This window comes from Hippocampus guttulatus, chromosome 6 (genome assembly GCF_054856545.1).
Source record: "Hippocampus guttulatus isolate MCC_2025c chromosome 6, RoL_Hgut_1.0, whole genome shotgun sequence".
In the NCBI taxonomy this organism is placed as follows: domain Eukaryota; kingdom Metazoa; phylum Chordata; class Actinopteri; order Syngnathiformes; family Syngnathidae; genus Hippocampus; species Hippocampus guttulatus.
In genome coordinates this window covers 24,869,414-24,896,278 of record NC_141266.1, presented here as the reverse complement: position 1 = coordinate 24,896,278, position 26,865 = coordinate 24,869,414, and the positions used below count along the sequence as shown (strand labels likewise).

Below are 26,865 nucleotides of genomic sequence, written 5' to 3'. Positions count from 1 at the left end.
TATACAGTAGCGATCTCAAACCTCATTTTATATAAATATTTCTGTTCCTCATGGTCGTTGTTTGCAGTGTCCTAGAACTCGGACTGAGAAAGCGGTTTCACGAAGGTAACAATATTTATTTTTCATTTTGAATTTAATTATACCATTAATTAAATTAATTATTTCAAATACTTATAATGGAACCTACGAAATCACATCATGTTTATGTTGATTTACATAAACAAGAAAACTACTCAAACTCACAATAATTAGTAGGTGTAAATAGTGGAACACTAAAGTACTCGTAACCCATGTGGGAGCCAACATGACATTTACAGCATCACCGGCACCGTAATTGTGCCTAAACAGGACATTATGGGAGGAGCTCTAGTCGTGACGTAACCGGTGCCAAAGCCGACTTGCCCATATTTAGCAAGCTCGACGCGGAGAGATCCCCAGCCAGACAGCTTCACATTTCATCTGTCATCCTCGGGAAAAATCTCAACTCTTTCGGCGTACACCGAGGACTTGACAGCTGGGTTTTATTTTATTTTATTTTTATTTTTTCAGTTTTGGCCAAACGGGCTGTCGAAGACGACCAAGCCGGCAAAAGTGCCTGTTTTGCTGGGGTTTTTTCGCCCCTTACTTCCCTCCCTCGTATAAAAGTAACCGTCACAATTCCACCTCGTCGCCAACGAGCTAACCGGCTAATGTTAGCACGTCCGCCCGAGGTATAATTACGAGTGACACGGTCTTAAATCCACTCCAAAGGTGCCTCCTCGGCTTCTGAGCACTCTTTAACCCCGCTGCGATGACTTCCTGACCGCAGATATACTTTTTAATGCCCCCCTCCCCTAACAAATAAGGCTTCGCGAGCGAGCTAGCTAAACCGAGAGGCGCCGCGCTAACAGCGGGATTGGACACGTTCCCAACGGCGAGGAGGTGGTGGAGGGGCGGCCTTAGGCTTGACGGCTTCCCCCAGGCAAGGCGGTCTCGAAGAGGCCTGGAGTCCGCCATTCTGCGGGGGCACAGGCGTCGCTGAGCCGCGGGGAGACACCGGCTTGAAGGGAGGAGAGGCCGGAGGAGCGAGGAAGCAAGGAGGAATCGCGCAGGGTTTTTTTTCTCATTTGTTTGCTTTTGTCAAGTGAGATCCGGGAAGTAAACCGGGCAGTGACCTCATGAATGGAAATCGGAACCACAGGTAAGACATTTTCTTCGATTTGACTGCGTTATTTTAGTTTTCTCTGGGGCCTTGCCGGTGAACCACCGGCCAAGTTGTTTACCGTAGGCAGGGAGACCGTCACCACACACACCAAGTGGAAACAGAATAATGCGGTGTTTCCCAACATGTATTGGGCAAAGTTCATATCTTCGATGAGTAGAATATTACAGCGCACCACCAGTTGTCACCAAAATTGGAAACTGCATTTTCCAGTGGATGAGCGTTTGCTGTCCCTGTGCTGTGCCGTTACCTTACGTCACTTGCATTGATAGTTGAGCATTCACTCCAAATAGTCCATCTATTGTTGTAAATTGATAGATGAGGACTGTATGCTTCGAAGCAACGATTTCCCCCCCCCCCCCATATTCACGTGTCAGCGTTCGCCTTTGGAGGTGCAACAATATTAATCAACAACTGCTTTGTTATTCTAGTTTTGTTGATCCCTTTGAGCCATTTGTACCTTTCTTAAATAGTGTTAAATCTTTGATTAAGATATCCTTTGACTTTTGGGTTGAGTGAACGCTGGCGCGTTTTGGCTGCCGCTGCTCAACCCGTATTATTTTGTGTTTTTTGTTATTGTAAAGTGTCCTTGGGTGTCTTGAAAGGCGCTTATAAATAAAATCTATTATTATTATATTATTATTATTGTTCAACTGAAAAATGTTCTTATCCTCCAATTTTAGCCACTTGACTGTAAATAAGTAAAATTTTTGTTGCGCTCCATGACATTAGACAGATTATTCTTTGTAATTGATCAACGTAACATTGGCAAAAAAATCTAAAGGAATCATTAACGCAATCGCATGTTTTAATAGCTCAAAATAATTGTCTTTATCTGATTACTCAGCTAATTGGTGGCACAATCGGTAGAATTTTGTACTTTAACATTTTCCACAGCTGCAGCGCTCAAGTAAGGAATTTTTCAGACCAATTTACTGAAATTGAATAATTTTTCGTAATTATTTTAATTTAATTTTTCATAACACCTTCCAGCTCGTCTGACAGCACAACCCTGAAAAATGATTGACAAATGTCTCTTTCAGCTAATAGTTTATGTTGGACAGAAAAATTCCACCAGTTGACAAGTTTGTGAGATGCAAATCAGTGAGGGTCCCCTACATTTTTTTTTTAAGTGAGGCTACAAGTGACAGCGGTTTCTCCTTTCAAGGCTGCGGGTGACCCATCACTCACCTCAATAGATTTGGTCGTGGCAAACAATCTCTGGCTGCACTTGTTACGTTAGGCGTACTTTAAAAGCGTGCAGCCAGTGTTGAGTGCTCCAAATTGCTCACCATTATGACAAAACAGCAGGTGCATTTTTGTCCCGTTTGTGTCGAATCCCCGCTGGAGCTAAATTTCGGTGAAAGTGGTGTCGGCTGAGTTCTTGACGTCCTCAAAATGCGCCTGCATCTTTGACACCACGCTCTGCCGTCAATAGATGGCGTATGCAAAAAAAAAAGCTTTGGCATTTTGAGAAATGACACCTGCTCCAAATGGTGGTTCGATTCCGTGCGCGGGTCTTTCAGATTGTTAGCCCCTGGCCTGGTTATGATACACGTCTTCACGCGATTCTGTGTCGGTAGCTGAAACTGATGTTGGGTTGATCATTTTATATTTGTATTTTTTTCCAGCGCTTGTGCTAGTGCTAGTTCTGATCCAGCGCCCAGCTTAGTTCCAGTTCTTTCTTTTTCCACCACCGAAATTGGCTCTCGCTCCGGTGCTTAAGTTGCCCCCATTTATATCTTGGGTCAGACTCCGTCAGTGTTTGCGGGGGGCCGGGTTATCATGACGATCGCAGATGTAGAAGGAAGGACTCCCTGGACGCACAGAAGTTTGAGCGGTAAACTCCGGCACAATTGTGTTCCACCGGATGAGCGATGGCGGATGTGCCCAGCAAGCGATCGCGGATCTCCGACTGGCTGCCAGTCTCATGATCATCTACAACGATTAAGGAAGATGTCAGCGTTTGCTGATTGCATGTCCCCTGACTCTTTGATACTGTTATATCCACGTGTAATTGATGCTGAGCTAAGTTGCCTGGCACTTGCTAACTGCACCTTGCGGTTAACGGCGCAAGGCGCTCTTGACTGAACGTCGCTGTTCACAAGTTTCTTTGGATGGAAATGGGGTGTCGGCGAATCCTCGAAATGAGCGTGACGCTTAAACCACAAGTGTCAAACTCCGGTCTTTGGAGGGGGCGGGGGGGCCCTCTGCTGCATGTTTTCGATGTTTCCCTCTTCAACACGGCCGATAAAATTGATCAGGATCGTTATCGGTGGGTTGGGGACATGTCAAACATGCGAGATAGCGGCCCTCCACGACCGCAATTTGACACCTGTGTACGACACCAAGGAAAGAACCCTTCAAATTTCCCCAATGGCAAGCACAAGTCACTGTAATGGTAACCACTGTGTTGACTGTTGGAAATTTCCCCCACCTCCTCCTGTATTCGCCTGGCAATAAGGCAAATGTCAAAGAGTCGTTGACAAGCGAGCGCTCTCCCGCTCGTGATCCCAGTGGCGGTTAAACGGCCCCAACTGCCCGGCTTTGTCCGCGCTGTCATGCTGAAGCGTTCCACTTGCGCGACCGTACCAACCGACTGGCCTGAGGTGCGGTTGACATTTCATCTTCAACTGCACCCCCTCCCCTTTTCTTCTCATTAGTTTGTCGGCACTTCTCGTGGCATGTAACATGAGGGATCAGGAGGTGTTTTCCCAGTACCCAGCACCGTATGATCACGACAACTCAACGGGTTTCTTTTTCGATCCAGTAGAAGTGAGTTGCTTTCAAACAGCACTGCGGTTAATGCCAATCATGTTGGCAGTCTGGAGCCTCCCCTCAAGTTCTTGCTGAAAAGCTCGCCCATTTACATTGATCAAGTGATGCATCTTCATCTGAGAATGCCGCCAAATGAGGAAGAAGGTCTCATCTGCCCAAAATAGTTCCTCCTCTTATACTGACTTGACCGCCCTTGCTCAGGAGTAATAACATTTTTTAATTAAAATTATTTTTTTTTTTGTAATTTCTTCCATGTTATTTGACAATCTCATATTTATTTGGCCAATTTACTACTCGCAGATTTTCACTTCAACCAAAAGATCATCAGCAACTCTCTCGCGATACTTGCGTGCAACGACTACTCGCTTTTCCTAAAAAGTTTTCATTCCTTGGGCGATTTGCTCGACTTTTGGAGGGAATCCCCTGTAACATAGACGCAGGGGGTGAGGGGTGGGGGGACTCTGCTCTCGACAACTGCAAGCGAGGTAATGACACCTACCCAAAATGTCCGCCACGAAGGGGCCCCTGGTCAGTGCTGTGTGTGTGTGTGTGTGTGTGTGTGTGTGAGAGAGAGGATCACACAAGTTAGCTTCTAGTCGGCCTTGAGCTTTCCACTCTTGCCTTCCTATTGCGACTGTGCCGTTGGCGCCAAACGCCCCCGCAACCCACCCCCGGTTGAAATTTGACCTTCTCGCGTCACTATGACACACACACACAGTCGCCGATCACACACTCGGTCTCAGTCACCGATAAAAGCAGACAAGCAGAGTCGTGTGAGAACATGCAAATGACTGTCGCCACCAAGCAGCTTTGAAAGACGACACGGCCGCGTTTGTCCGAGCGGCAGACCAGATTACCACCGGCTGCCACATACTGGCAGAGAAAAAAAACAAAAAAGTCACATCCGTTTTGATACACGGCTTGTCCAAGTTCTGTTATACGATGGAGCCGACAAGCTCAACGTCGTCACTGGAGATCTCGCACCAGGATTGTTCTTGATTTAGGGAGGGCAGTTACCGTTCATGTAGTCTGGAGTTTTCAGAGTGGACTTGGGAGGTTTACATTTGACGGCGACAAGATGTTTGACTTACTAGCCTGTGTGTAAATTGGCTTAAAGCGGCTCAAATTGGCGTCAAAAAGCTGACTCTCCCAGGCTCGGCTCCGTTGATCCCTTCGGGCTGGACCGCGGAGGCTTCGCCCAATCTCCTCCTCCTCACGCTCCGATATTTTTATCACGTTGCAGCGACTGACCCTGCAGGATGTGGCGGCGTTGGCCTTGCCGGTGACTCCCGCGGACGCCACAGGCGACACTCCGCAGAGGCCCGGGAAGGGCACGCGGAGGGGGAGGAGCCAGACGCCGTCGCTCAATCTGCGGTTGCGTGTGTGACCGACGCCATTGTGCTCTGTTCCCACATAGCTCAAGCCTCTGTGGATTACAAACACAACAGCTGTATTGTGTGCGCTCGCGAGTGGTGCGGACGTTTGTGTACTTGGGGGTGATGGATGTCGCTCTCGCGTCTCACCATCTCCACAACCATTTTGGATTACAACTGTGTTCTGTTCATCAGTTCTGCTCTGACATTGGTTCATTGATTCAACAATCGAGGAGTGGCCCAACGTAATTAATCGAGCAACGCAAATCATTCGATTACAATTACGGTCGAAGCAACATCTCGGCTTGGTAGCTCGCAGGGATCGTTCTTCCACCGATGTTCACATTACTGAAGATACGCAGCCAAATCTACATTCTCACGGGCTGACACCCACGTCACTCACCAGGCCAGGCTGTGCCTTTTAACGTCACAAGGGGTGTTCACACGGCACACATTTGCTCCGGCGCTGCACCGATGTATTTTGTTGCAATATATTTTGCACCGCAGCAAATTGTGTGGAGCGTCGGCGCAGCCCCACTTGCGTTCACACGGCAGTTTCTGCAGCGGGGCAAAACGACAGAAAACAAATGAGCTGTCGTGTTGGTTCTTTTTAAAACGTATACACAACTCAAGCGACTACTGGACAGGAACGTTCTTCTCCTTCTCGGTCTCCGTGCCTTCTGCTCGAGAGTGACCGCCCCCGAAAACGTAAATCAACGATGACTTCAATGACACTCAGAAAAGCAAACACATAATGCGCCAAACAGAAAATCAAGAGAGGAAATCACAAAATAAATTATATAGGGAGCGGGGGGTTGTGAACACACAACAAATGAACAAACTACACAAACAACTCCGAGACAGTCCAGTCTCCTACAAAAGGAAAGATGTTACCAGCCAAGTCTTGTGTCGTTATTAAACAAACACATGACGGAAGTCCGACAGAGCGCGAAAGCAACGCATTCTCGCCGTACGCAAACTCTTCACAAGCATTTGCTCTGGAGCAAATTTAACCCAGTTGCGTTCACGCGTGCAAATTTACACCGGTGCTGCTTCGCTAACGAGCATTTGCTCCGGAGCAAATTTTTAAACCACCTCCCTGAGGTGGATCAAATTTGGTCCGGTGTAAGCTGTTTTCCGGGGCTACGCCGGAGCCAATTTACACGCGTGAACGCTCTACTGGGGCAGCCCCGGCGTAGCACCGGACCAAATCTTGCCGTGTGAACACCCCTACAGACACTCAAGTCGTATACTGTACTGTAGAAAGTGAAGACGGCGACAATAGCCTTTGTAATGCAAAATTAATCATGATCTGATGGTCGAGAGAAGATTTTCGCAAAAATATTTGAAGGGGTACCTCAAGGAAAACCTAAAAATCTAAGCGTGGGGGGAGGACCAGCATGGGCTGAAATTCAAACCTCTGAACTGGAAGGCACGAGTGCTAAGCACTACTTGACAATGCTGCCATTTTTATATATCGTGCCAAACACACATTTCCCATCATATTCAGGTTTCTCTCCATTTGCACGTAACGTCCCCCCCTTGCCCGCCACCACACAGTAGCAAGAACTGGGGAATACAATGGGTACTCAAATTAGGCATCCTTTATCCCCTTACGAGACACGAGCTCTTGCAGGAAGCCAAAGAATGCGGCCAGAAGCAATCACGTGGATGAGACCCAAATCACCAACCAACAGGACAACATTTTTCTTCTTCTTCTTGTTGATTATTGCAATCGCGGCAAATTTCCGTGTGGATGAGTTTCCCCGTTTGGCCAAGTTGTGAAAAATGTGGACAATCTGGATGTCCGAGTGGCAAGCGGACTGAGCGAAAACATTTCTTCAATCTGAATGGAAATGGCATCAAATCATTTTATTTTTTATTTTTAAATAATGTGATTACTTCCGTTCACTCAACATTATAGTCGGCTACAAAGCATTGTTTTGAAATCATGGCGTTTGGAGGGGTGTCAAATGTCCACACCTTTGCCTGCATAATCCCGCCGCTCCGTTGCAAACTCGGCGCTAACCCAGCTCGTATCCGGGCCCAAATTGAATTACGGTCCGCTTAAGACGCAGGCTCCCTTGCCAAGAATAAATATCTGTTCTCTTGTCTTTTGTGCCTCACACTCGGGCCTTTGGGGAATTATCATAACAAAACTTTTCATGGCTTTTTTCTTTTGAGCGTGTCAGGAATTCCAGACTTCCTTCAGAGAAGCTGGTCACTGACTGTAAACAAACACACAGCCTCAGTCAAGACTTGCGGTTTTGCTACGTTCTCTCCCCTCTGCAGGGGCCTCAATCCCGCCCGCCCCCAAATCCACATGTGAGTCAAATCAGCGATGAGTTACTTTTGATTTACCCGTTCTGACTTGACCTGCTAAACTCTCCATTTTTGCGGGTGCGTGAGGGGCATGGGAGGGGGGGGGATACAAGTATCGTATTTAAATAGTCTGGTGACTTCAAATGTTTTCCCAAGCTTGACATGGCAGGCAAGACTCGGCAGGCACAAAAATAGCTCCGGCATCTGTGCGGCACGTTTAAGCTGTGTTTTTTTTTTTTTTTTTTCCCCCAATGTGGGGGCGGGGGTGAGGGGGAGTCAGGAGTGACTCATGTAAGACATCTCGGTGTGATAAATACTGAGAATTCTTAAAGCGTGGAGAATTGGCTGGTGTGTGTGTGTGGGGGGGGGGGCTTTCGTTGCATTTGAAAATGTCCCTCACAGTTGATTGTTCAGTGTTTTCCCCTCCGTTGTAGCACCCACGTCAACGTTGACCCTTGGAATTTTTGTCATTGCGTGCAATCAGATGTGTTACCAGAAGTAGCAGCGCATACCGGAATCTCTCAAAGTACTACTCCACCCCGCTCTTCCCCCATGTTGTGCAGGAGCCGTTGGGGCCCAGTCCCTGTTCGCCATGCCTCGACGGCCCGGCTACGGCACAATGGGCAAGCCCATCAAGCTGCTGGCCAACTGCTTCCAGGTGGAGATCCCCAAGATGGACGTCTACCTTTACGAGGTGGACATCAAGCCTGACAAGTGCCCGCGGCGAGTCAACAGGTAAGCGTGTCGTCGTCGTCCCCCCCCGTTGCTGGCCGCTCTTTGCGTTTCTTCCACGTGACGACGGTACAGCGTGAACGTGTGCTGCCGTCGGTGGTTTGTCACAGGGAGGTGGTTGACTCCATGGTGCAGCACTTCAAGGTGACCATCTTTGGGGATCGCAGGCCGGTCTACGATGGCAAGAGGAGCTTGTACACGGCCAACCCGCTGCCCGTGGCGCCCACGGGGGTCAGATAAGCCTTTTCTTCGACTTCACCTTGTCCTCTTTCTCTTGACGTTTTCATTCCTACATTCTTCTTCTGATTGGTCTTGTCCTCATTCTTACTGTTCGTCCTCATTTTACTTCTGTCTGCCACCCTCATGTTCTTTATCCACTCGCATCTGACCATCTTCTTTTCCTTGGTTTTCTCACATTTTTCTTATTTTCATCCTCGTCTGCATTCCTTCACTTTTATTTTTTTTCTCTTTGTTCTGAGTCTTCTCCTACACTCCTTGTCTTTGTTCTCCTCATCCTCCTACTTTTAATTTTGTCCTCCTCCCTGTCCAAAAAACAAACCCGCCCCATCGTGACAATTTTAACACCATTTGCCCACTTTTCAGGTGGACCTGGACGTCACTCTGCCGGGCGAGGGGGGCAAAGATCGTCCCTTCAAGGTCTCCATCAAGTTTGTGTCTCTGGTGAGCTGGCACATGCTGCACGAAGTGCTGACGGGTCGCAGCATGCCTGAGCCACTGGAGCTCGACAAGCCCATTAGCACCAACCCCGTGCACGCCGTGGACGTGGTGCTCAGACACCTGCCGTCCATGAAGTGAGTTTGACGCAATGCCTCTCCACGCCTCAGTCAAATCATTGTTCATAATTTGCGCCCCGCCATATCACCACCGATTTTCACTGTACACTGTGAATTAGAAAAACATCTACACACGACATCTTTAAAACAGCTTCACCTGAAGTGGGTGGCTCTGGAACTGGAACAAATTCCGCGAATGAACAGGTTCTGTCCGCTCTACATCGGTATCAGCCCCCGCCATCCAAACGGAAATCACACCAGGCTCAAGTGGGATCTCAGTCACTCCAGCCAGGCCATCCCCATAACCCGTTATCACTTTCCCGAGCTCCAGCATCACTAGTAATCTCACCGTGGCTTCTATAAAGCGTTATCAGAAGGGGTCTCTTTCCATCTTTCATTTGGGTTTGTTTACAGCGGCCCTGCTATCACATTGCCATCCTGACACGTTGTCACACTGCAATATGTGTGCCCTTTGCACCTGAGTGCCACAAATGCCGTACAACAACAGCTCGCCAACGCCCTCATCTCTGCTCGCACCGTTTACTGTCAACACTGTTCAGCCTTCGGGGCATCTTTCATTTTGCCATGTTGTCACTTTTATGGGAGGGGGGGTCATGGGAGCACGTTTTCACCCCAAAATATTTCTTCCCCCGCCCTGAGAGGGAAATAAACAAATAGTACCACTTGATGGCTATAATTGCCTTCACGATGGCTGGTGTTGCCGTAGACACGCAATACACGGTTACTTGGAGGGGCATCTGTAAAGCCGAACGTAAAATCTGCGAAATATTTCAACACTGATCCAAAAAGTACAAGGAAGTAAGCACAACGAGGTCATCTTGGCAGCGCATGTTAGTAGAACCGCAAGCTCCAAGCAAACTGACTTGGTGCCATCTGCCTATTGATTAAAAGCCATGCAGAAATGTGATTATTGCTTCATAGCCACGAGTCGTCGACGAGCGCTGATTCCACATGATTGGCATGGAAGACTTTAAACTTGCGCCCCCCGCCTCACCTCCACCCCCTTGTAGGTATACGCCGGTGGGCCGCTCCTTCTTCTCGGCTCCAGAGGGCTATGATCATCCTCTGGGCGGAGGCCGCGAGGTGTGGTTCGGCTTCCACCAGTCGGTGCGGCCCGCCATGTGGAAGATGATGCTCAACATCGACGGTAGGTGGCAGGTTGCGGACTGTTGTACGAAACGTAACCTCGGCGCGTGAACCGACGTTTTTGTGTGCCTGTTTGTTTGTGGCTGGAATGAAGCGAGGTCCTTTGAGCCCGATGGGGAGCTGACTAATTGGTTGCTATGGAAACAGGCCAGGGTGTCGCTGTGTGGTTAGCGCGCGGGGAAAGGGGGGTTGTGTGTGCATGCGTGCGCGTTTTTTTTTTTTTTTTTTTTTTTTGCTCCCAAGTGCTTCAATGCGAGCCCTTCCTGCTCTCTCGTCATTTTTACCCGCCATGTTAACTGTGCCGCTGACTCACTGGATTTTAGTTTTTGTGTGTGAAAAGGTTTCAAAACTCATTTGGTTGGTAAGTATTCTTGTGTGTGTGTGTGTGTGTGTGTGTGTGTGTGTGTCGTCGGCGGCGGGGGGGGGTCTGTTGCCCACATTAAATGACACACTCCCGGACTCAACCACTTATTTCAAATAAACATAACTATGGTGAAGTGACACCCTTCAATTTTGCATTTAGCATGACTGATTCATAGTCTGGTGACGGTTGTCGGGGGTGGGGGGGAATTGTGTCACCTGCCCGCAGTGGTCTCAAAGTCACTCATTAAGCGTTGGTGACAGAAGGCTGTGAGATCAAAGCAGCTGAGCTGCCTGTCTCGCTTCCCTGTCTGATCTTGTCAAAACAGTTCTCGGTTTTCTTAGCTCGGTAACATGCTATCATTGAAGTTATCACGACCAAGAATTGTAGCAAAGTTTTTTTTTTGTGTTGCTGAAATTAGCCCGTTTTGAGCGGGCAGGCCTCGTGTACCCTCGATTTCTTTCACCGTGAGGACCAGCGGCATCAAGTATCATCCCTGCGTTAGCACCTTTTTATTAATACGCAACATTGGAACAAGAAAACAACATTCCTTCCGACCTGAGGTTCTGAGCCCCCATTTACTGCACTGCTTCCCTTTTCGTACCCTTGGAAAGAAAGCAGTTGCTTTCTTAAATAAGGATTAAAAGACCAAAAAAAAAAAAACCCCATGGTGGATCTTCCTTTGGAAGCAAAGCCCATAGTGTGAGAAGACAAAATAATTTTCCCTCGTGACGACAGCACTTCATTGTCAATGACACATCATTTGGCAAATTGGCAAACTGACACAATATAAAACGAGATTGATAACTTGACTGAACAATCATATTTGTGTGTCTCCCAAAAACTCAAAGCTCTGCTTACCTTTTGACTTAGACGGAGCGTTTTTGGTGGCGTCCTCCGGCCAATGCTTGGCAATGGTAGATCGTTACTCACCAAGTCATGGCCAAAGAAACTTGGTGTGGAAGTGGCGTAATGTAAATTAACTGGGTGAGAAGGGCTCGCTCACAGGCACATTTTCAGAAATAAGTCGGGCACACAAAAAGGTTACACTCGCTGGCATCATTTCAGACTTGAAGGATGAGCAGTTACTCCAGAGTCACAACTCTTTGTAGACAACGCTTTATAAAGTGTCCACTTGACATAATTTGTACTCTTGAAATGCTTTGATGCCGGCCGCTTTGTTTCGCGTCACGATAATTGTGTCTTTTCTCTGACAGTGTCTGCCACCGCCTTCTACAAGGCCCAGCCGGTTATCCAGTTCATGTGCGAAGTGCTGGACATCCACAACATAGACGAGCAGCCCCGCCCTCTCACTGACTCGCACCGGGTCAAATTCACCAAAGAAATCAAAGGTAAAGAGGATCGGGGTCAAAGTGGCAAAAAAACAAAAAAGTCTCCATAATAACAGTAATTTCTGCTAGAAAGGAAAACGTTTTTTTTTTCTTCTTCTTGTGTTCATTAGGTTTGAAGGTTGAAGTGACGCACTGCGGAACCATGCGAAGGAAGTACCGCGTATGCAACGTGACCCGCCGGCCGGCCAGCCATCAAACGTGAGTCATCGTGGCGGCCTGTACAAGACAACGGGGTTCTGCGGTCATTTGGGGCGGGGCCGGTTAAGACCGGCTGCACGTTGACACCCCAGTAAACCAGATGCTTGCCGACTGGCTCATGTCAGAGTCACCATTAGTCATCCAGTAGGGAAGCAGCCCTTAACCGTTTGTTATCTTAAAGCCTCATTCAAAGCAAACTATCAAAGGAACGCTTTAATGTAACTGTAATGATTTGTCGACTACAGTTGCACACAAACGTTTTCAAACTCGTAGTCAATTATTTTTGTGTGTTCAATAAAATAGTAGCTGTTGGCCGATGTCAGCGTTTGCCGTTTGCATGTCCCTGACTGCATACGAGTGCCTTCGATGCTATGCCAAGTTGCCTCGCCGTTGCTAACAACTAATTATTATTATTCCGAATAGCGCTTGCACTCTTGGTTCAATGTCGACGTAAGCTGTGACATTTGGGCGCTTTACGATGATGAAATGATGTCGCTCCTGTTTGGCTCTTTGCCAGTGGAAAACCAAACACGTTCCTCCTAAGAGCTTGTTAAGCACCAACGAAGCGCAACACTGGCCCTGCCGCCCAATGAGCACCAAGTGTCTTTTGGGTGGAAAAGGGACATGTGAGAACAACTGTACATGAGTTTGTATATTTAAAATCAAGAATTTACCTTCATCGCCCCCGTTTGTTTTGTTTCTCAAGAGCCACAGTAATAACGTTCTAGCGTTGCGCTTAAATATCCACAAGTATCAAAAATGTAAAAACATGTTAGTAAACGCGGTTGGTATCTCATTAACTCGCGTGCTAACAATTTAAATTGGTCACCTTCCCTCTCGCACATCACCGTTTTAAAGAAGACAATTCACTTTTGGGCTTTTGTTTTGTTGCAGGTTCCCCCTCCAACTGGAGAACGGCCAGACCGTGGAGCGCACGGTAGCCCAGTACTTCAGGGAGAAGTACAGCCTGCAGCTCAAGTACCCCCACCTGCCTTGTCTGCAGGTTGGCCAGGAGCAAAAGCATACCTACTTACCCCTGGAGGTGAGAGAGCCCATCAATCCAAGCCACCCATAAAAACAACCACGAAAAGGAGGGGGTAAAAGTGTCGCTCTCCTTTGTTTTTGTTAGGTGTGCAACATCGTAGCCGGACAGCGATGTATCAAGAAACTGACAGATAACCAGACTTCCACCATGATCAAGGCCACGGCTCGCTCTGCGCCCGACAGACAGGAAGAGATCAGCAGGCTGGTGAGCCGCACGGAACAAATCTTTGTTGGGTCCGACTCAAGTCTTTCAAGCTGACCCCCCCCCCCCCCCGCCCATTCTTTTGATTCAAGGTACGCAGCGCCAACTATGACGCCGACCCCTTTGTCCAGGAGTTTCAGTTCAAAGTGCGCGACGAGATGGCCCATGTGACGGGGCGAGTGCTACCCGCCCCCATGCTGCAGTACGGCGGCAGGGTGAGCACAGAGCACTTTATGGTACCCTTCTTTTAAATCACACCCATTCTCTCCTTGTTTTTGTCTGCCATGCCGTACCTTCCCCCACTTTCCGCAGTGGGGGAACTAACACGCTGGCTTCTGTTTTATGTTTGGTTTGTGCTACCTACTTGTGGCTCAGTCTCTTAACATTGATGATGTTGGGTATTTTTTAAGCAAAAAAAAAAAAAAAGTTGGGACTGAGCCACAATGTGAATTAACATCCGTCTGTCTCAATTGTTCGAGTGAGTGTATTTGTCAAGGGAATGTATTGAAAGGTTTTGGCAAATGTACATAATGCGCAGCTTTTCCATCCTTAACGTCCCTGCTGGGCTGGGTGAAGATCCACCATTTTCAAGTGGTGGCTGGAGTCCGACTTCTGATCGGCAAATGTTTGGCAAAGTTGCTGCATTGATGTCTGGGTCTGTTTTTGTTTGGTAATGTCTCAGCTCCATGTGCCTCCTACAGAGATTCGCCACACTTGTTGGCCTCGTCCTCTTCAGAGGATTGGCGATGAAGTGCTACCTCCATGAGGGGAAAATGCAGTCGAGTCATTTTGGTCGGTCCTTCGTGGTTAAATTAAATAGTGCCATTCATTCGCAGTTTAAATGCAGAGTGGGACTGACACTCTTGCCTGCTATAATACAAATTCTATGCACAAAAAAAACCCCATCTCTAATTGCCCCACGGGGATAAATAAAGTTTTCTGAATCTGAATAATGACCATGTAAACAATGTTTTGGAATAAGTGAAGGGCTTTGAATTCTTTCCAGATGCATTGCTGAATGAGAGAGGTGTGTTTGTTCCAGCTGGTAAACGTCTGCGTGTTTGAGTCCACGACTCACAAGTACACACGGTGAGACTGCACCTGTCATTTCAGAACCGCACAGTGGCCACGCCCAGTCACGGCGTGTGGGACATGAGGGGCAAGCAGTTCCACACCGGCGTGGAAATCAAGATGTGGGCCATCGCCTGCTTCGCCACGCAGCGCCAGTGTCGGGAAGACATTCTCAAGTCGGAAGAGTGAAAACGGTTCACTTTTAAAAGACGCTGTCGGCGACTTGGTCATGTAACGCAATGTTTGTTTAGGGCCTTCACGGACCAGCTCCGCAAGATCTCCAAGGACGCCGGCATGCCCATCCAGGGCCAGCCGTGCTTCTGCAAGTACGCCCAGGGAGCGGACAGCGTGGAGCCCATGTTCAGACACTTGAAGAACACCTACGCCGGATTACAGCTCATCATTGTCATTCTGCCTGGCAAAACCCCCGTCTATGGTAAGATGATGTTGTATTCAGCTGACGAGCTGTATTATACCACAGTTGTTGTCCAACTGAAGTGCCGACAAAAATAATTGACAGTATTTGTCTTTATAAGTATAGTATTTGTCTGTAAAAGATGACGAGCAGCCAGAGAATTGGCAAATACATTTCCTGGTTGAATTAGAATTGGTGTTGAGCGTTCCCTTCACAATGCTTTGGGCATCGTGACACCTAAGCTTTAGCGAGGGTTCCAACTGGATGTTCTCAAAGCAAAAATGACCGCTGAGCACAGAGTCTCTCAGGGGGTCGTCAGCTGGTTGCAACGGAGAGAGACTGGAAGAGTCACAGAGTCAGAAAAGCGGACTTCCTTGGATCAACCGCGAATAGCCCAAACTCTTTGCAAGCTGATGCTGTGTGTCCAAATTTAGCCGAGGTGAAGCGCGTGGGGGACACCCTGCTGGGCATGGCCACGCAGTGCGTCCAGGTGAAGAACGTGGTGAAGACGTCCCCTCAGACCCTCTCCAACCTCTGCCTCAAGATCAACGTCAAGCTGGGGGGCATCAACAACATCCTGGTGCCGCACCAAAGGTAAGCCTTCACTTCTTTGGCTCTTGAACGCCGGCGCCCTTGGGCAATGGCCGCCGCTCATTTTGCGCGCGTCTCTTCGCAGGCCGTCAGTGTTTCAGCAGCCGGTCATCTTCTTGGGAGCTGATGTGACGCATCCGCCTGCCGGAGATGGCAAGAAGCCCTCGATTGCAGCAGTGAGTTTCATTTGCTCACCCCCTGCTGCTGGAGAACAGACAGTCTCTCAAGCTCACACTTAGAATGTCCCTGAGTGATGCAGTGCGCTTTGTCTCCCCCTCCAGGTAGTGGGCAGCATGGACGCCCACCCCAGCCGCTACTGTGCCACCGTGCGGGTGCAGAGGCCCAGGCAGGAGGTGATCCAAGATCTGGCTTCCATGGTGCGCGAGCTGCTCATCCAGTTCTACAAGTCCACACGTTACAAGCCCACCCGCATCATCTTCTACAGGGATGGAGTGTCCGAAGGCCAGTTCAGACAGGTCAGCTGCAAAGTTGGGGAGAGGGAGGGAGAGAGAGAGAGAGAGGGGGGTGGAGAGCAGCGGAGCGGGGTGGAGGGAGATCCATTTAGTCATTTATTTACTGGGGCGAAATTTCAGGATGAACCCAAAATGTTTTTTGCTTTGCTTTTGAGCCACAAAAGCTGTTCAAAAAAAAATTTTGCTGTTCAAGGCACCTTGTTAGACAAGAGCAAGTTGTGCATGTGATACTGAAACGCTGAATAGTTTGATGATGATGATAGGTGGTCCGATGAAGTTCCCTTGTAAAGATTGGAGCGCTTTTTACGATTCATCCTGACATTTCGCCCGGCGGCCAGATATCCCTCACCGTTTGCAAATACCATAAGTTCTTGTTTGGTGATGTATGCCTTTTTGTTGTTTAGGTGCTGTATTACGAGCTGCTGGCCATCCGCGAGGCCTGCATCAGCCTGGAGAAGGAGTACCAGCCAGGCATCACCTACATCGTGGTGCAAAAACGCCACCACACCCGCCTCTTCTGCGCCGACCGCAACGAGCGAGTACGTCTCCTCCCGCCATGTACAAAAGCTCTCACTCGGAACGGGCGGTTTTGATTACCTTTTGCGCTGGGGTTCCGCCGTTCACTTTGCGCCTCTTGTTAAGTAGCGCTCGATGAAAGCATTTAGGCCCATTGAGCTGCGGAGTGGCACTTGAGGCCCCCGGAGCCCGAATCCTCGGCTTGCGCTGTTCACAGGGAGCCGAAAGCTCTCGGCAGCTGAGACGGACGGGCTCGCTCGCTCCATCAAGTCTTTCAAAAAATATTGAGATTTTTTTTTTTTTTAAATTGCTTGTAGAGCATACCCAACTCTGAATGTTTGTCGTTGACCTTTTTTCTCAACGTTTTATTTGGAGTGCTGCCGAGTGGGCTTGGGCAAATGAAATGAAAACTATATCATGGATGGCATTCATGCATTTGTCGGATTGGAAGCAGTGGCAATGTGACTTCAAGCTCTTCTTTTGAGATGGACTTTTTTTTTCTTGAATAAATTTGGTTGATCTTCATAAGATCACATTACTTTTCATTCCCTCAAAAATAAGACTCTGCGGTCGGTATTCGCAACAACACAAAAAAAAACATTGGCGAAATTTTTGGGAGGAATTAAATTTTATTCGCGCAGGATTCCATCTTGTTTTAAAAAAATTGATACTAAAAGATTTAAACATTTTTCTGAAGAAGATATTTTATTCGAACAAAAGTACGACTCTTGAAAAGTGAATGCCACTATTTTTGTAAGATTACGACTTCTTCAAAGACTTGAACTTTATTCTCAGACTTTTTTTTTCCTCAAAGAACATGGCAGAAGACTTGATTTCCCACCAAAATAGACTTTTGCAACTTTTTCTCCCAAAATACTTTTTTGTGCCAGATTCTGTTTTCTCCAGAAAAAAAAAAAGGCGGTTCTCGCAAGATGACACCTTTTTTCCTCTTCCTTTTAAACAAAGACAACGGATTCTTATATGATATCGTTTGTTGCAGTACTGCAAAGTGTTTCACGGGTGAAACGATAAGTGACAAGTGACGAAACGCTAATGTGTTTGTCAGGTTGGACGCAGCGGAAACATTCCTGCTGGTACAACCGTGGACACGGACATCACACATCCTTATGAATTTGACTTTTACCTCTGCAGTCACGCTGGAATACAGGTGAGCTCTCTGGTGATCCTTCACCTATTTTCTGCACCGCTCTATCCTCAAACGGGTCGCGGGGTGTCCCGGAGCCTATCCTAGCTAGCTGTCTAGGATCGGAAGGCGGGGGACACCCTGAACCGGTTGCCAGCCCATTCGCTGACGCGCAACCATTTGCGCTCGCAATCACTCCGAGGGACAATTTGGAGCGTTCAATCAGCCCGCCGTGCATGTTTTTGGAATGTGGGAGAGGAAACCGGAGCACGCGGAGAAAAGCCACGCGGGCGCAGGGACGAGACGTAAACTCCACACCTCTGCCCCTGTGAGGTGGACGGGCTAACCAATCGAACACCGTGCCACCCTCTGGTTATCAGATGGATGTGAATGGCTTGTTGGCCCTGAAATTCCCATTTTTGCTTCCCTCGGGTGGCAGGGCACCAGCCGACCCTCCCACTACCACGTGCTGTGGGACGACAACTGTTTCACAGCCGACGAGTTCCAGCTGCTTACCTACCAGTTGTGCCACACCTACGTGCGCTGTACCCGTTCAGTGTCCATCCCCGCGCCCGCATACTACGCCCACCTGGTGGCCTTCCGCGCCCGCTACCATCTGGTCGACAAAGAGCACGACAGGTCAGTAAGTCAGTCGAGGTCCTCACCATGTTTGCTTTGAACTCTGGGCTCCGCTAATGGACCCGAGTCCCACACATCTCGCAGCCCTCTTGGATTTGTCTTGAATGCAGATAAAGCAAGTGAACTTTTTTGTCTTGAAAATGTTCTCAGTCTAAAATTGTAAGCTTTGGAGGGGTTTTTTTTCTCTGAAAAATGCTACTGTTCTCGAGAGATGACACCGCCTCCTCCCTTTTAAGATAAATAACATTTTATTCTCAAATAGTGACTTTTTGTGATGAACATATGATCCCTTTTTTCAGGGAAAAAAAGTGATCTGAAAATGTTATTCTTGCAAGAGTCCATCCTTTATCCCCCCCGCCCTCCCAAAAAAAAAAAGAAGTCTACCTCCCTTACATGTAGACTTTTTGGATAAAAGAATATGCCTATTATTGCAAGACTGTCACATTTTTGCCGCAACTCAAAGCATAAAATCAGCTGAGTGATGGCGTCACTGTTAAATGAAGGCTGACTTTATTCTTGTCGCATTGCGCATTTTTCATTTCAACATGGTTTTTCGGTTTTTCTTGTGAGATGAATAATTGTTGAGGAAAAAAATGAATGATCCCAGTGTGGCTGTAAATGGTTGATCTTTGCACACACCGTTTGCTCTCTATCCCACCGTGCAGCGCCGAGGGCAGCCACGTGTCAGGTCAGAGTAACGGTCGAGACCCGCAGGCCCTGGCCAAGGCGGTCCAGATCCACCACGACACCCTACGGACCATGTACTTCGCCTGAGCTGCAGCCCACCGCCATTTCCATCGTCCGCACATGAACACCCAACACACACACACACAGCCATGCATGGATGGCTTGCCAGTCAGAAAGCCCTCTCTCTCACACACACTCACACTCACACTCGCCTAGTGAATCCGGACCGACACTGTGCAGAGGGAAGCAGGGAAAAGGAGGAGGCGGCACCCCACACTGGATCGAGGAGGCAAAAATGCTGCTGTTAACCAGGAACAACGAGACAAAACAAAACTCGGCACTAATATGCAATAGAAACCAGCCAACGTTTTTTTTCCCTTTGAGTTTACTTCTCTTTTACGCTGTAGTCCCTCATCCCCTGTTTACATTCTGCCCAACTGCTCCCAGGCACCTCAAAACCATTCAGAAGCAGCAGCACTTTTACTCGTTTTTTTCCTCTCTTTTTGTGTGTGCGTGTGTGTGTGTGTTTTGAAGCAATCGAGGGAGCAGCCGGGAAGGCTGTCGGATTATGATTAGATTATTTTCCCCCTTCCCTCCCGCTCATGAAATGAGCAGTTCTTTGAGCACACTGCCACCAGCCGGCGACCAGATGCAACGTCGTCCCGCTGAGATGCCTCACTGCATTCTCCTCTTATGCTGTGGGCCAAAAAAAACGAAATCAAATTGACCCGTAAAAATCGAGAGGATTTTTTTTCCCCTGTGTATGAAATACATAATGTGCGCTTTAAAATTTATTGCTGACTTTTTTAAATGATTATTTTTTTGCATTGCACTCTTTTTATTTTTTAGTCTACACACATTTTAGGTTAACTTCTTCTGCAGGTCATATTTTTGTTTTTTAAAGTATTGACAAATTTGCTTTTTGTTGCGTTTAAAAAAAAAAAAAATCAGTCTTGGGGTGTTTTTTTTTTAAATATGTCGATATACACAAATTGTAGGACACCTTCCACGAGACATAGTTTCTTTGTTTTGTCTATCTACAAAAATGACTTCCAGACTGTTTAAAAAAATGTTTTTGTTATAAAAGTCACATATATTTGTGCAATCAATCATGCAGTTGGTGCAATTGATCCGTAACAAAACTCAGCAGGAGCCAGGAGGGTTTAATTTTAAATCGGGTCATTCTGACCGCCATCATAACGAGGAATTAAACTTTACAATGGCTGAATTTGGCCCGTAACGGGAGAATTGAATTTGACATAATTTGTCCATTTCATACACAATTTACAAGGAGGGTTAAATTTACCCACAGCAAAACCGGAGATGCTCTCACTATTTTTCCTTATCTAAATACCTCTACCATAGCCATACCTGCATTTTAAAATCGGATTTGAAGTATAACAATTGTCTTTTTCTCTTTTTATAACCTGATGTCACCCCCGCCCCGCCCCGCCCCTCCCTTTTTTTTTTTCATCATGTGAAGCTTTGCCCTTTCCTTTGACCTTGTTGGATCCATTTTGTTTCTCTGGTAGTGCTTTATGTGTGGAAGGGAAGAGGAAAATAATCGGCACGTTTGGCGTGACGGTTGCAGACTGTTAGGCACCTTGGACATTTTTGTTGTTTGTTTTGTTCCTGTTTTCGGTGTGCAAAGTGCAGTTTTGACAACATTTCATAAGCTTACTTGAAGGATTTATAAGCGCGCGTCGTTTTGGATTTCCCGATGAACGAGTTATTTTGGACCCGATTGCAGCAACCTGGCGTTCAAAGGCCATTAAAGAGAGGGCGGGAGTATTTTAAGTGCCTGGTAAAGGGTGAAGCGGGTCATGCCGAACCGGCCGAGTGACTGAACCGATAAAACGTTTCACCCGATGCCTAGCGGTCTTCTCAACTCATCGACTTTTCTACACGACTCGATCAGAAAATCATTGTGATTGTGTGTGCGGTGTGTAGTTGCTCACGTTTTTGCCTGTCGCGCAGTGTTAGCTGGTGCATTTGCTTGGACACCGCAGTCTGATCGTCTTATTATTCATACTCGTCAAGGTTTCGTGTTGCTCGACAAGTTACGACTGGCTTTGGAACAAAAACAAATAGCTGCGCAGTCAAATGGAGACCACCTCTTTTGCGGTTTATCCTGTCAAATACATATCTGTCGAGACTCCTTTTGCGCTGCTGATGGTCTGAAGCTTTTTTTTTTTGGGGGGGGGGGGGGGGGACTACGGGCGGGTGGCTTATGTTTCCCCCGACAAAGTTAACTGCACTAAAAGAGGCGTGTGTTCAGCTTTGCGAACACGGCCATGGTGCTAAAACCGATGGAGAATCTGAGGCTGTACTGAAACATAAGACAAATTGGACAGGTGAAGAAAATCCAAAACGATCAGCGCATTCCCACCAGTTAGGGCGCCATGTTGGGTGTCAGACAGGCACCACCTCACCACTAATTGGGGGTGGGCATTAGCCAAACGGGTGTTGCACTAGCCCTGTGGTCTGAAGGATGACCATGGATCGATTGATGCCTTGCTGCTCGTGGTAAAGTCTCCTCCGAGTAGGGCTGGGCTAACATGGGTGCGGGAGTCTAGTTCTGGTTGTTGTGGGACGGCCTCGCTGGTCCCCGGCGATTGCGGGGAAGCCTCGGTGCCTCGGAGACTTGGGTGCTTGTGGGATTTGCCCCGCTTTCCCCGCTTAGTCGTTGAGTGGCCCCAATACCCTGGCGGGTATTCCAAGGCCCCCCACTATCCCCTTGGATCTGAGGACTATAGCAGGGGTGTCAAACTCATTTTTTGTCGCGGGCCACTTTGGGCATCCACAACAAACGAAAGGATTACTCGTTTGGAAACCCTGAAGTCAACTTGGTTCCATTCTTGTTCAAGGAAGTGTAAAAAGGGTCACAGAATGATTACAAAATCTCACCATTCTTGATTCCACGTGACAATTTGACATTTCGGTCCAGATTTGAGCGGAGATCATGCACGCCGACTCGCGTGATTTGCTTTTGCGGCCCACATAAAATGATGTGGTGGGCCGGATCTGGCCCCCGGTCCTTGACTTTGACACCCGTGGACTACAGTGACAGTCCCCTCTCCCGGAGCGGTTGTGGGTCGTGGGTCAGTCCCGACTTCCTTGGTAAGCCTGGGAAGTTCTCCTTTTTGGGTGTCGGGATGAATCCCACTTCGCTGAGGATTGTGGATTTCCCCCACTATCCCTCCCTCATCCGGGGGCGCCCACAGGGATTCTGGGATTGGGGACGCTTCCTGAATCTCAAGCCATCTCGTCAGCCCTACTGGGTGTGGGATGGCCCCCGACTGACTACACTGGTGCATGTGGAGGGGAATGTTGGAAAAAAGCCGTTGATGGACAGTTGCGTCGGACTACCTTCAAAGTGGTGTGGAAACTTGCCGAGGACTGAGCCTCTGTCTTGAAAAAAAGCCTTTAAACAAACAAACAAACAAAAAAAACCCCGGATCAAAAGTATATTTGTTCTTTGGAAGGATGAAATGCACACCAATTATTTTTGCTAACAGAGTAAAAAAAGATGTAGTCTAAATATTCTTAGTAACAAGTATATCGTATGTTATGGTAAAACAAAACAAAAGTGCATATTTCTGCTAGTTATTATATTGCAATAGACTTTTGACGTGCATCCCTGTAAATGGTGTAGTGCGCCAATCACGAAAGGCGTTGAGCGTGACTGTCATACTGTTAGCGATCTGCCGGCGCCCGTCGAAGCGCCCACTGGACATCGGATGCCACATGAATTCAAAGAGTGAAAAAATCGATTAGAACGCTCCTGAATGTGCTTTTTCTTTTTCTTTCCTCCCTCCACCCTGGTGCTGACGATTCCATTTGGAAGGAGTGTTGGGAAAACTTAAGCGGGTCTTTTTTTTTTTTTTTTTTAACGCTTTTGCAATCTGGCAACTGCAGCGGTTCGTGGCGGAATATCCGGCTGAGGTTTTCTTCAGCGGGAAAACTCTGGGTGGGCCCCCGCGACAATCACCCTCAATCTTCTTGCTTTTGACGCCAACACTCGGTGGATGTGGGACAGTCACCCTTGCTTTAGTGGTGACAAAAGAGCCCCCACCACTCTTTTGACGAGTGTCAAGCAGGTACTCTGGTGAGTGTGGCTGGCTCTTCATTCCTCCGGTGGGCAATCTGCCCCCCCCCCCCCCCATCCCCCACTCTCTCTCAACCTGTTGAATCCGCGGCAGTGCAGAAACCCCCTGGTAATGGTACGGCCCCTGCGTCCTTGGTGTTTGAGGGTTTGCCCTACTAGCCCTAGCGGGTGTGGGACTGCCCCCATGATGACCCTGGTGACTGGGGAAAGGCCTGCTACCCACATGGGTATCGCACGGACCCACCGGCGTCACAACCCAGTAAAGTATGAGAGGACCGCACAGGACTGTAGTAAGAGTGGGATGGTTCCCACTAGCTTTTTTTTTTTTTTTTTTTGCCCCTCCCCCGCCATCCAGTGCTGATGCCTGCTCCACGACTGGCAAGTGATCCATTTTAAAGGACTGTTGGAAAATGTATCCCCCCCCCCAAACCCGCAGTTCAATCTCCACCCTGACCCCAGAGAACTCGTTTCTTTGCCATGAAGGTCTTACACACCCAAAAAAGATGTTTTGCTGGTGAGGTGTTTGTGATTGGCATTCTTTGTGAGAAGATGGAAGGTGAAGAGGTGCTCGGTGGGGCCTCGCCATGAGCTGCAAAACCATCGCTTGCCTGTGAATGAGCTAACATCAAAAAGAAGCCTTGCCAGTTGGGGAAAAACCTCTCTTGTCTCCCTTTAAAGTGGAAGCTGTTATTCCACAGCGAGTAAGGGTCCACCCAGGAAGTGCCTTTCCTCTCGACTACCAAGCCCCGCCTTCTTTCTTCTTCTCCATCGAGACTCGTGTCTCAGAGCTCGGATTTGGTCCTTGGTAGAACCCGCCAATGTCGACCACGGCACTTCAGAGAGCGCCATTTCAACTCTTGAAGTTCAGTCCCTCGCATCTCAAGATGGGGCGGGCTTTCATCCACGGCGTGGACAATGGTGGCCGTCATCTTTCATTCATCTTGAAGGGCATTAAGAAAAGCCAGACCAGCATCAGTATTGAATGGTTCTTGGAGACCGAGCACTCGCTCAGGCGAATGCGAGTGCAATGTCAGGGTGGGGGGTGGGGGTTGGGGCACTAGGGTGTCAATTGAAAGGATCTTCAATCCAGGTGGGATTGGGTGGAGGGGAAACTTTTGTGTGTTTTTTTTTTTTTAAGACGGTTCTCAGAAACACCGCACCTCACTTACCTTGGTATGCTGCATCATGTTGGAGGGCGACACAAGAGAAGAACTGCAAACTGCTCATGATATACATGCTTGAGTTATGCCTGACATTCTTAACTATTTTAGAGTCCAAATACATAACTGTAAAAAAAAGTCTCAACTGTTTTTTTTTTCTTTTGAGCCGACTTCTTCTTTTTGTCCTATTTAAATGTGTTTATGAAATATATACATACATACACGTAAGAAGCCTATATATGTGGAGTATTTTATGGCGTATTTATTGCTTTTTTTTGTGTGGAAGGTGTTTAGAGCCTTATTTTCGTACGCGCAAGCACAATATATGCGAACGGGCTGATTATTATTATTTTTTCCCCTCCTTTCTTAATCTAAACGCGACTTCCTCCTTATTTAGCCTCCAAACGCCAATTGGAGCCGAGTCTTTGGGCTACATCTGCCATGTCAATTCCATTGGCTGGATTACACTACTTCGAAAAAGGTGCTGGGGTTTTGGGCTTTTGGCTGAAATCTCAAGAGAACCAGAAATGTGCTTGTGGACATAAAAAAAAACAACAACAACAAAGAGCATGCGGTGCATTCAGGAGTTTAGGCAAGGTCCAATTAATGCATTAACCGATGAAGCTCAGTGGTCATTTTTAGGTTCATCTTGAAATTTCACCCAACAGCCCTTTTTGTGACGAGTGGATCAACGAAAGCTGTTGTCTCGAGTTCATGTGCCACAGGAGGGCGGGCGAGAGAGAGAAAAAAAAGAGCCTTAATTGTGTCCTAAGCCTGCGTACTTGAAACCGATTGTACGTTTTGTCTCTTCTCGTTCCAAAACCACTAAAATCGCTACGCTCAAGTCTCTCTGTTCGGGACGGTCCGAGTTTTTCTCAGCGTGCTTCCTGTCCTGTCTGGTTACGCGAGTGTCGACGATATCGCGACGACAAAATCCGATCCAATCCCGATCAGAAGGCTAGTTAGCGAGACCTGTGCCTGAATCGTTTCTTCTTTTCGACACTCGGGTAAACAAGATTGTACTCCCCCCGAAAGCAAACAAAAAAACCCCCTGTAACCTCCCTTTCTTACTTAATCTCGTTAAATGTTCTTTCACCCCCGTCAGCATTCCAGTACTGAGGTTGAACCAAATATTGCGAAAGAGATTAGACGTTTTGATTGCTCGTCCGTGGCCAAGGAAACATTTCATTTAATACCTTTTTGGGGGGGTCTCAACGTGGCAAATGTTTGTGTCAGTCACACCTGCGCGACGCTGCCTACGGGATTTGCATTTGTCGCAATTGTACCGACTGCTTGAATTTTTGTCTCTTTGTAAATTCTTCCTTTAAGTCATAGGTGTCAAAGTCGGGTCCTGGAGGGCCGCCGTTTTCCAAGTCTCCCCGTTGCAACGCACCTGATTCAAATAAACAGGTTCAAGGTCAGGCTTGCGCAGAGCTGATCATTTGAATCAGGTGTGTTGCGACAGGGGGACTTGGAAAACATGCAAGACAGCGGCCCTCCAGGACCCGACTTTGACACCCCCGGCTTTAAGTTGTTGGCCTTTTTCAAGTGTTGCTTTGCTTCTGTTTGACGTGTATGTTTGACTAATACTTGCAATAAAATGCTTTGCTTTACCTTGGTCACACATACTGAGGCTTTTCTTACATTACTCGTCTCGTGCAATTTGACTTTTGGGGATGGTGGGTGGGGCTAAGGAAATAGCTGTACTTCGTTACTTCCCACTACCTTGATTGCCATTGAGAAGGAAATGGGATTTACTTGGTAGTAATCGATGAGTGAGCATGTGCAGTTCTGGTCACTAATTACAATTTGGCTAAAGTGGCGACCATCAAGTATGCAGCAAAGTCAATTGAGATGTGAAGAGACTGGCCTCCCAGGAATACGCAATAACTCATTGATGTTGCGCACCGTGACGACTTGATAGTAAGTCTTTTCACTTCTCAATTTATGTCTACACTTTGGTGACGTCAGAATGTTCAAAATGGCTTGACTAAAATGTATTGAGGGTTGTTTTTAATTCAGTAAATTGATTTGTGTGCGAAAGTGAAATAAAAATGGAGCACATTTATATCCATCCATCCATGTGTGACGTGTGCTCTGAAAAAGAATCGGCACTTACAGTTCAATTAATTTAATTTTAATCTTAAACTATGGTTTGTTTTCAAATGTTTTCTTAAATGAAAATGTGCAATACCGTCAATTGAATGATGAAATACGTGTTTTTATTTCTCGATGCACAGGATTGATATTCAAACTGTGTAATGTTACAGTGGCTTAAAAAATACGAAAATACATCAATTCATTTTTATTTTTTGAACACGTAGGGGTTTTTTTTTTTTGAATTTTTAAAATCCTTTTTTGTGAATGTTGGTGATACTCGGTGGGATAAGACTTGGCGTAAAAAGTTTGTGCACACAACGCCTGCCTTTGGACGACGCGGGATCTAAAAGGAAACGGATAAATCCGCAATCCGGGGCGTCACTTTAGTGGCTTCTTCGTTCATCGTCTTGGTGCCCGTAACCTTGGACAAATAAACA

At 47.5% G+C, this 26,865-nt stretch overlaps 1 protein-coding gene across 5 annotated transcripts; it reads left to right on the top strand.

Moving 5' to 3' along the window:
- The first annotated feature begins 439 nt into the window (after nt 1-439).
- Nucleotides 440-25,954, top strand: ago3a (argonaute RISC catalytic component 3a). Of its 5 annotated transcripts, none has more exons than XM_086112738.1 (19): nt 440-1,180; nt 8,238-8,409; nt 8,517-8,637; nt 9,010-9,218; nt 10,232-10,368; nt 11,946-12,080; nt 12,191-12,278; nt 13,173-13,320; nt 13,408-13,527; nt 13,617-13,739; nt 14,638-14,771; nt 14,847-15,031; nt 15,445-15,604; nt 15,687-15,777; nt 15,883-16,077; nt 16,479-16,613; nt 17,657-17,758; nt 18,174-18,373; nt 19,039-25,954. In XM_086112738.1, the coding sequence occupies exons 1-19, from the start codon at nt 1,162-1,164 to the stop codon at nt 19,145-19,147; spliced, it is 2,583 nt and encodes an 860-aa protein (XP_085968864.1). In that variant the 5' UTR covers nt 440-1,161; the 3' UTR covers nt 19,148-25,954. The 5 variants fall into 5 exon arrangements, 4 of the variants coding, with proteins under 4 accessions (XP_085968864.1, XP_085968863.1, XP_085968862.1 ...); XM_086112737.1 differs by having other exon boundaries at nt 13,617-13,760; XM_086112736.1 differs by having other exon boundaries at nt 13,617-13,760; nt 14,638-14,780.
- Nucleotides 25,955-26,865: the final 911 nt, after the last annotated feature.

Excerpts from the sequence above, each read along its gene's own strand:
- ago3a (XM_086112736.1), top strand. Across the intron at positions 12,279-13,172 it reads CGGCCGGCCAGCCATCAAAC|GTTCCCCCTCCAACTGGAGA; the intron begins GTGAGTCATCGT and ends GTTTTGTTGCAG. Across the intron at positions 15,778-15,882 it reads AGAAGCCCTCGATTGCAGCA|GTAGTGGGCAGCATGGACGC; the intron begins GTGAGTTTCATT and ends CTCCCCCTCCAG.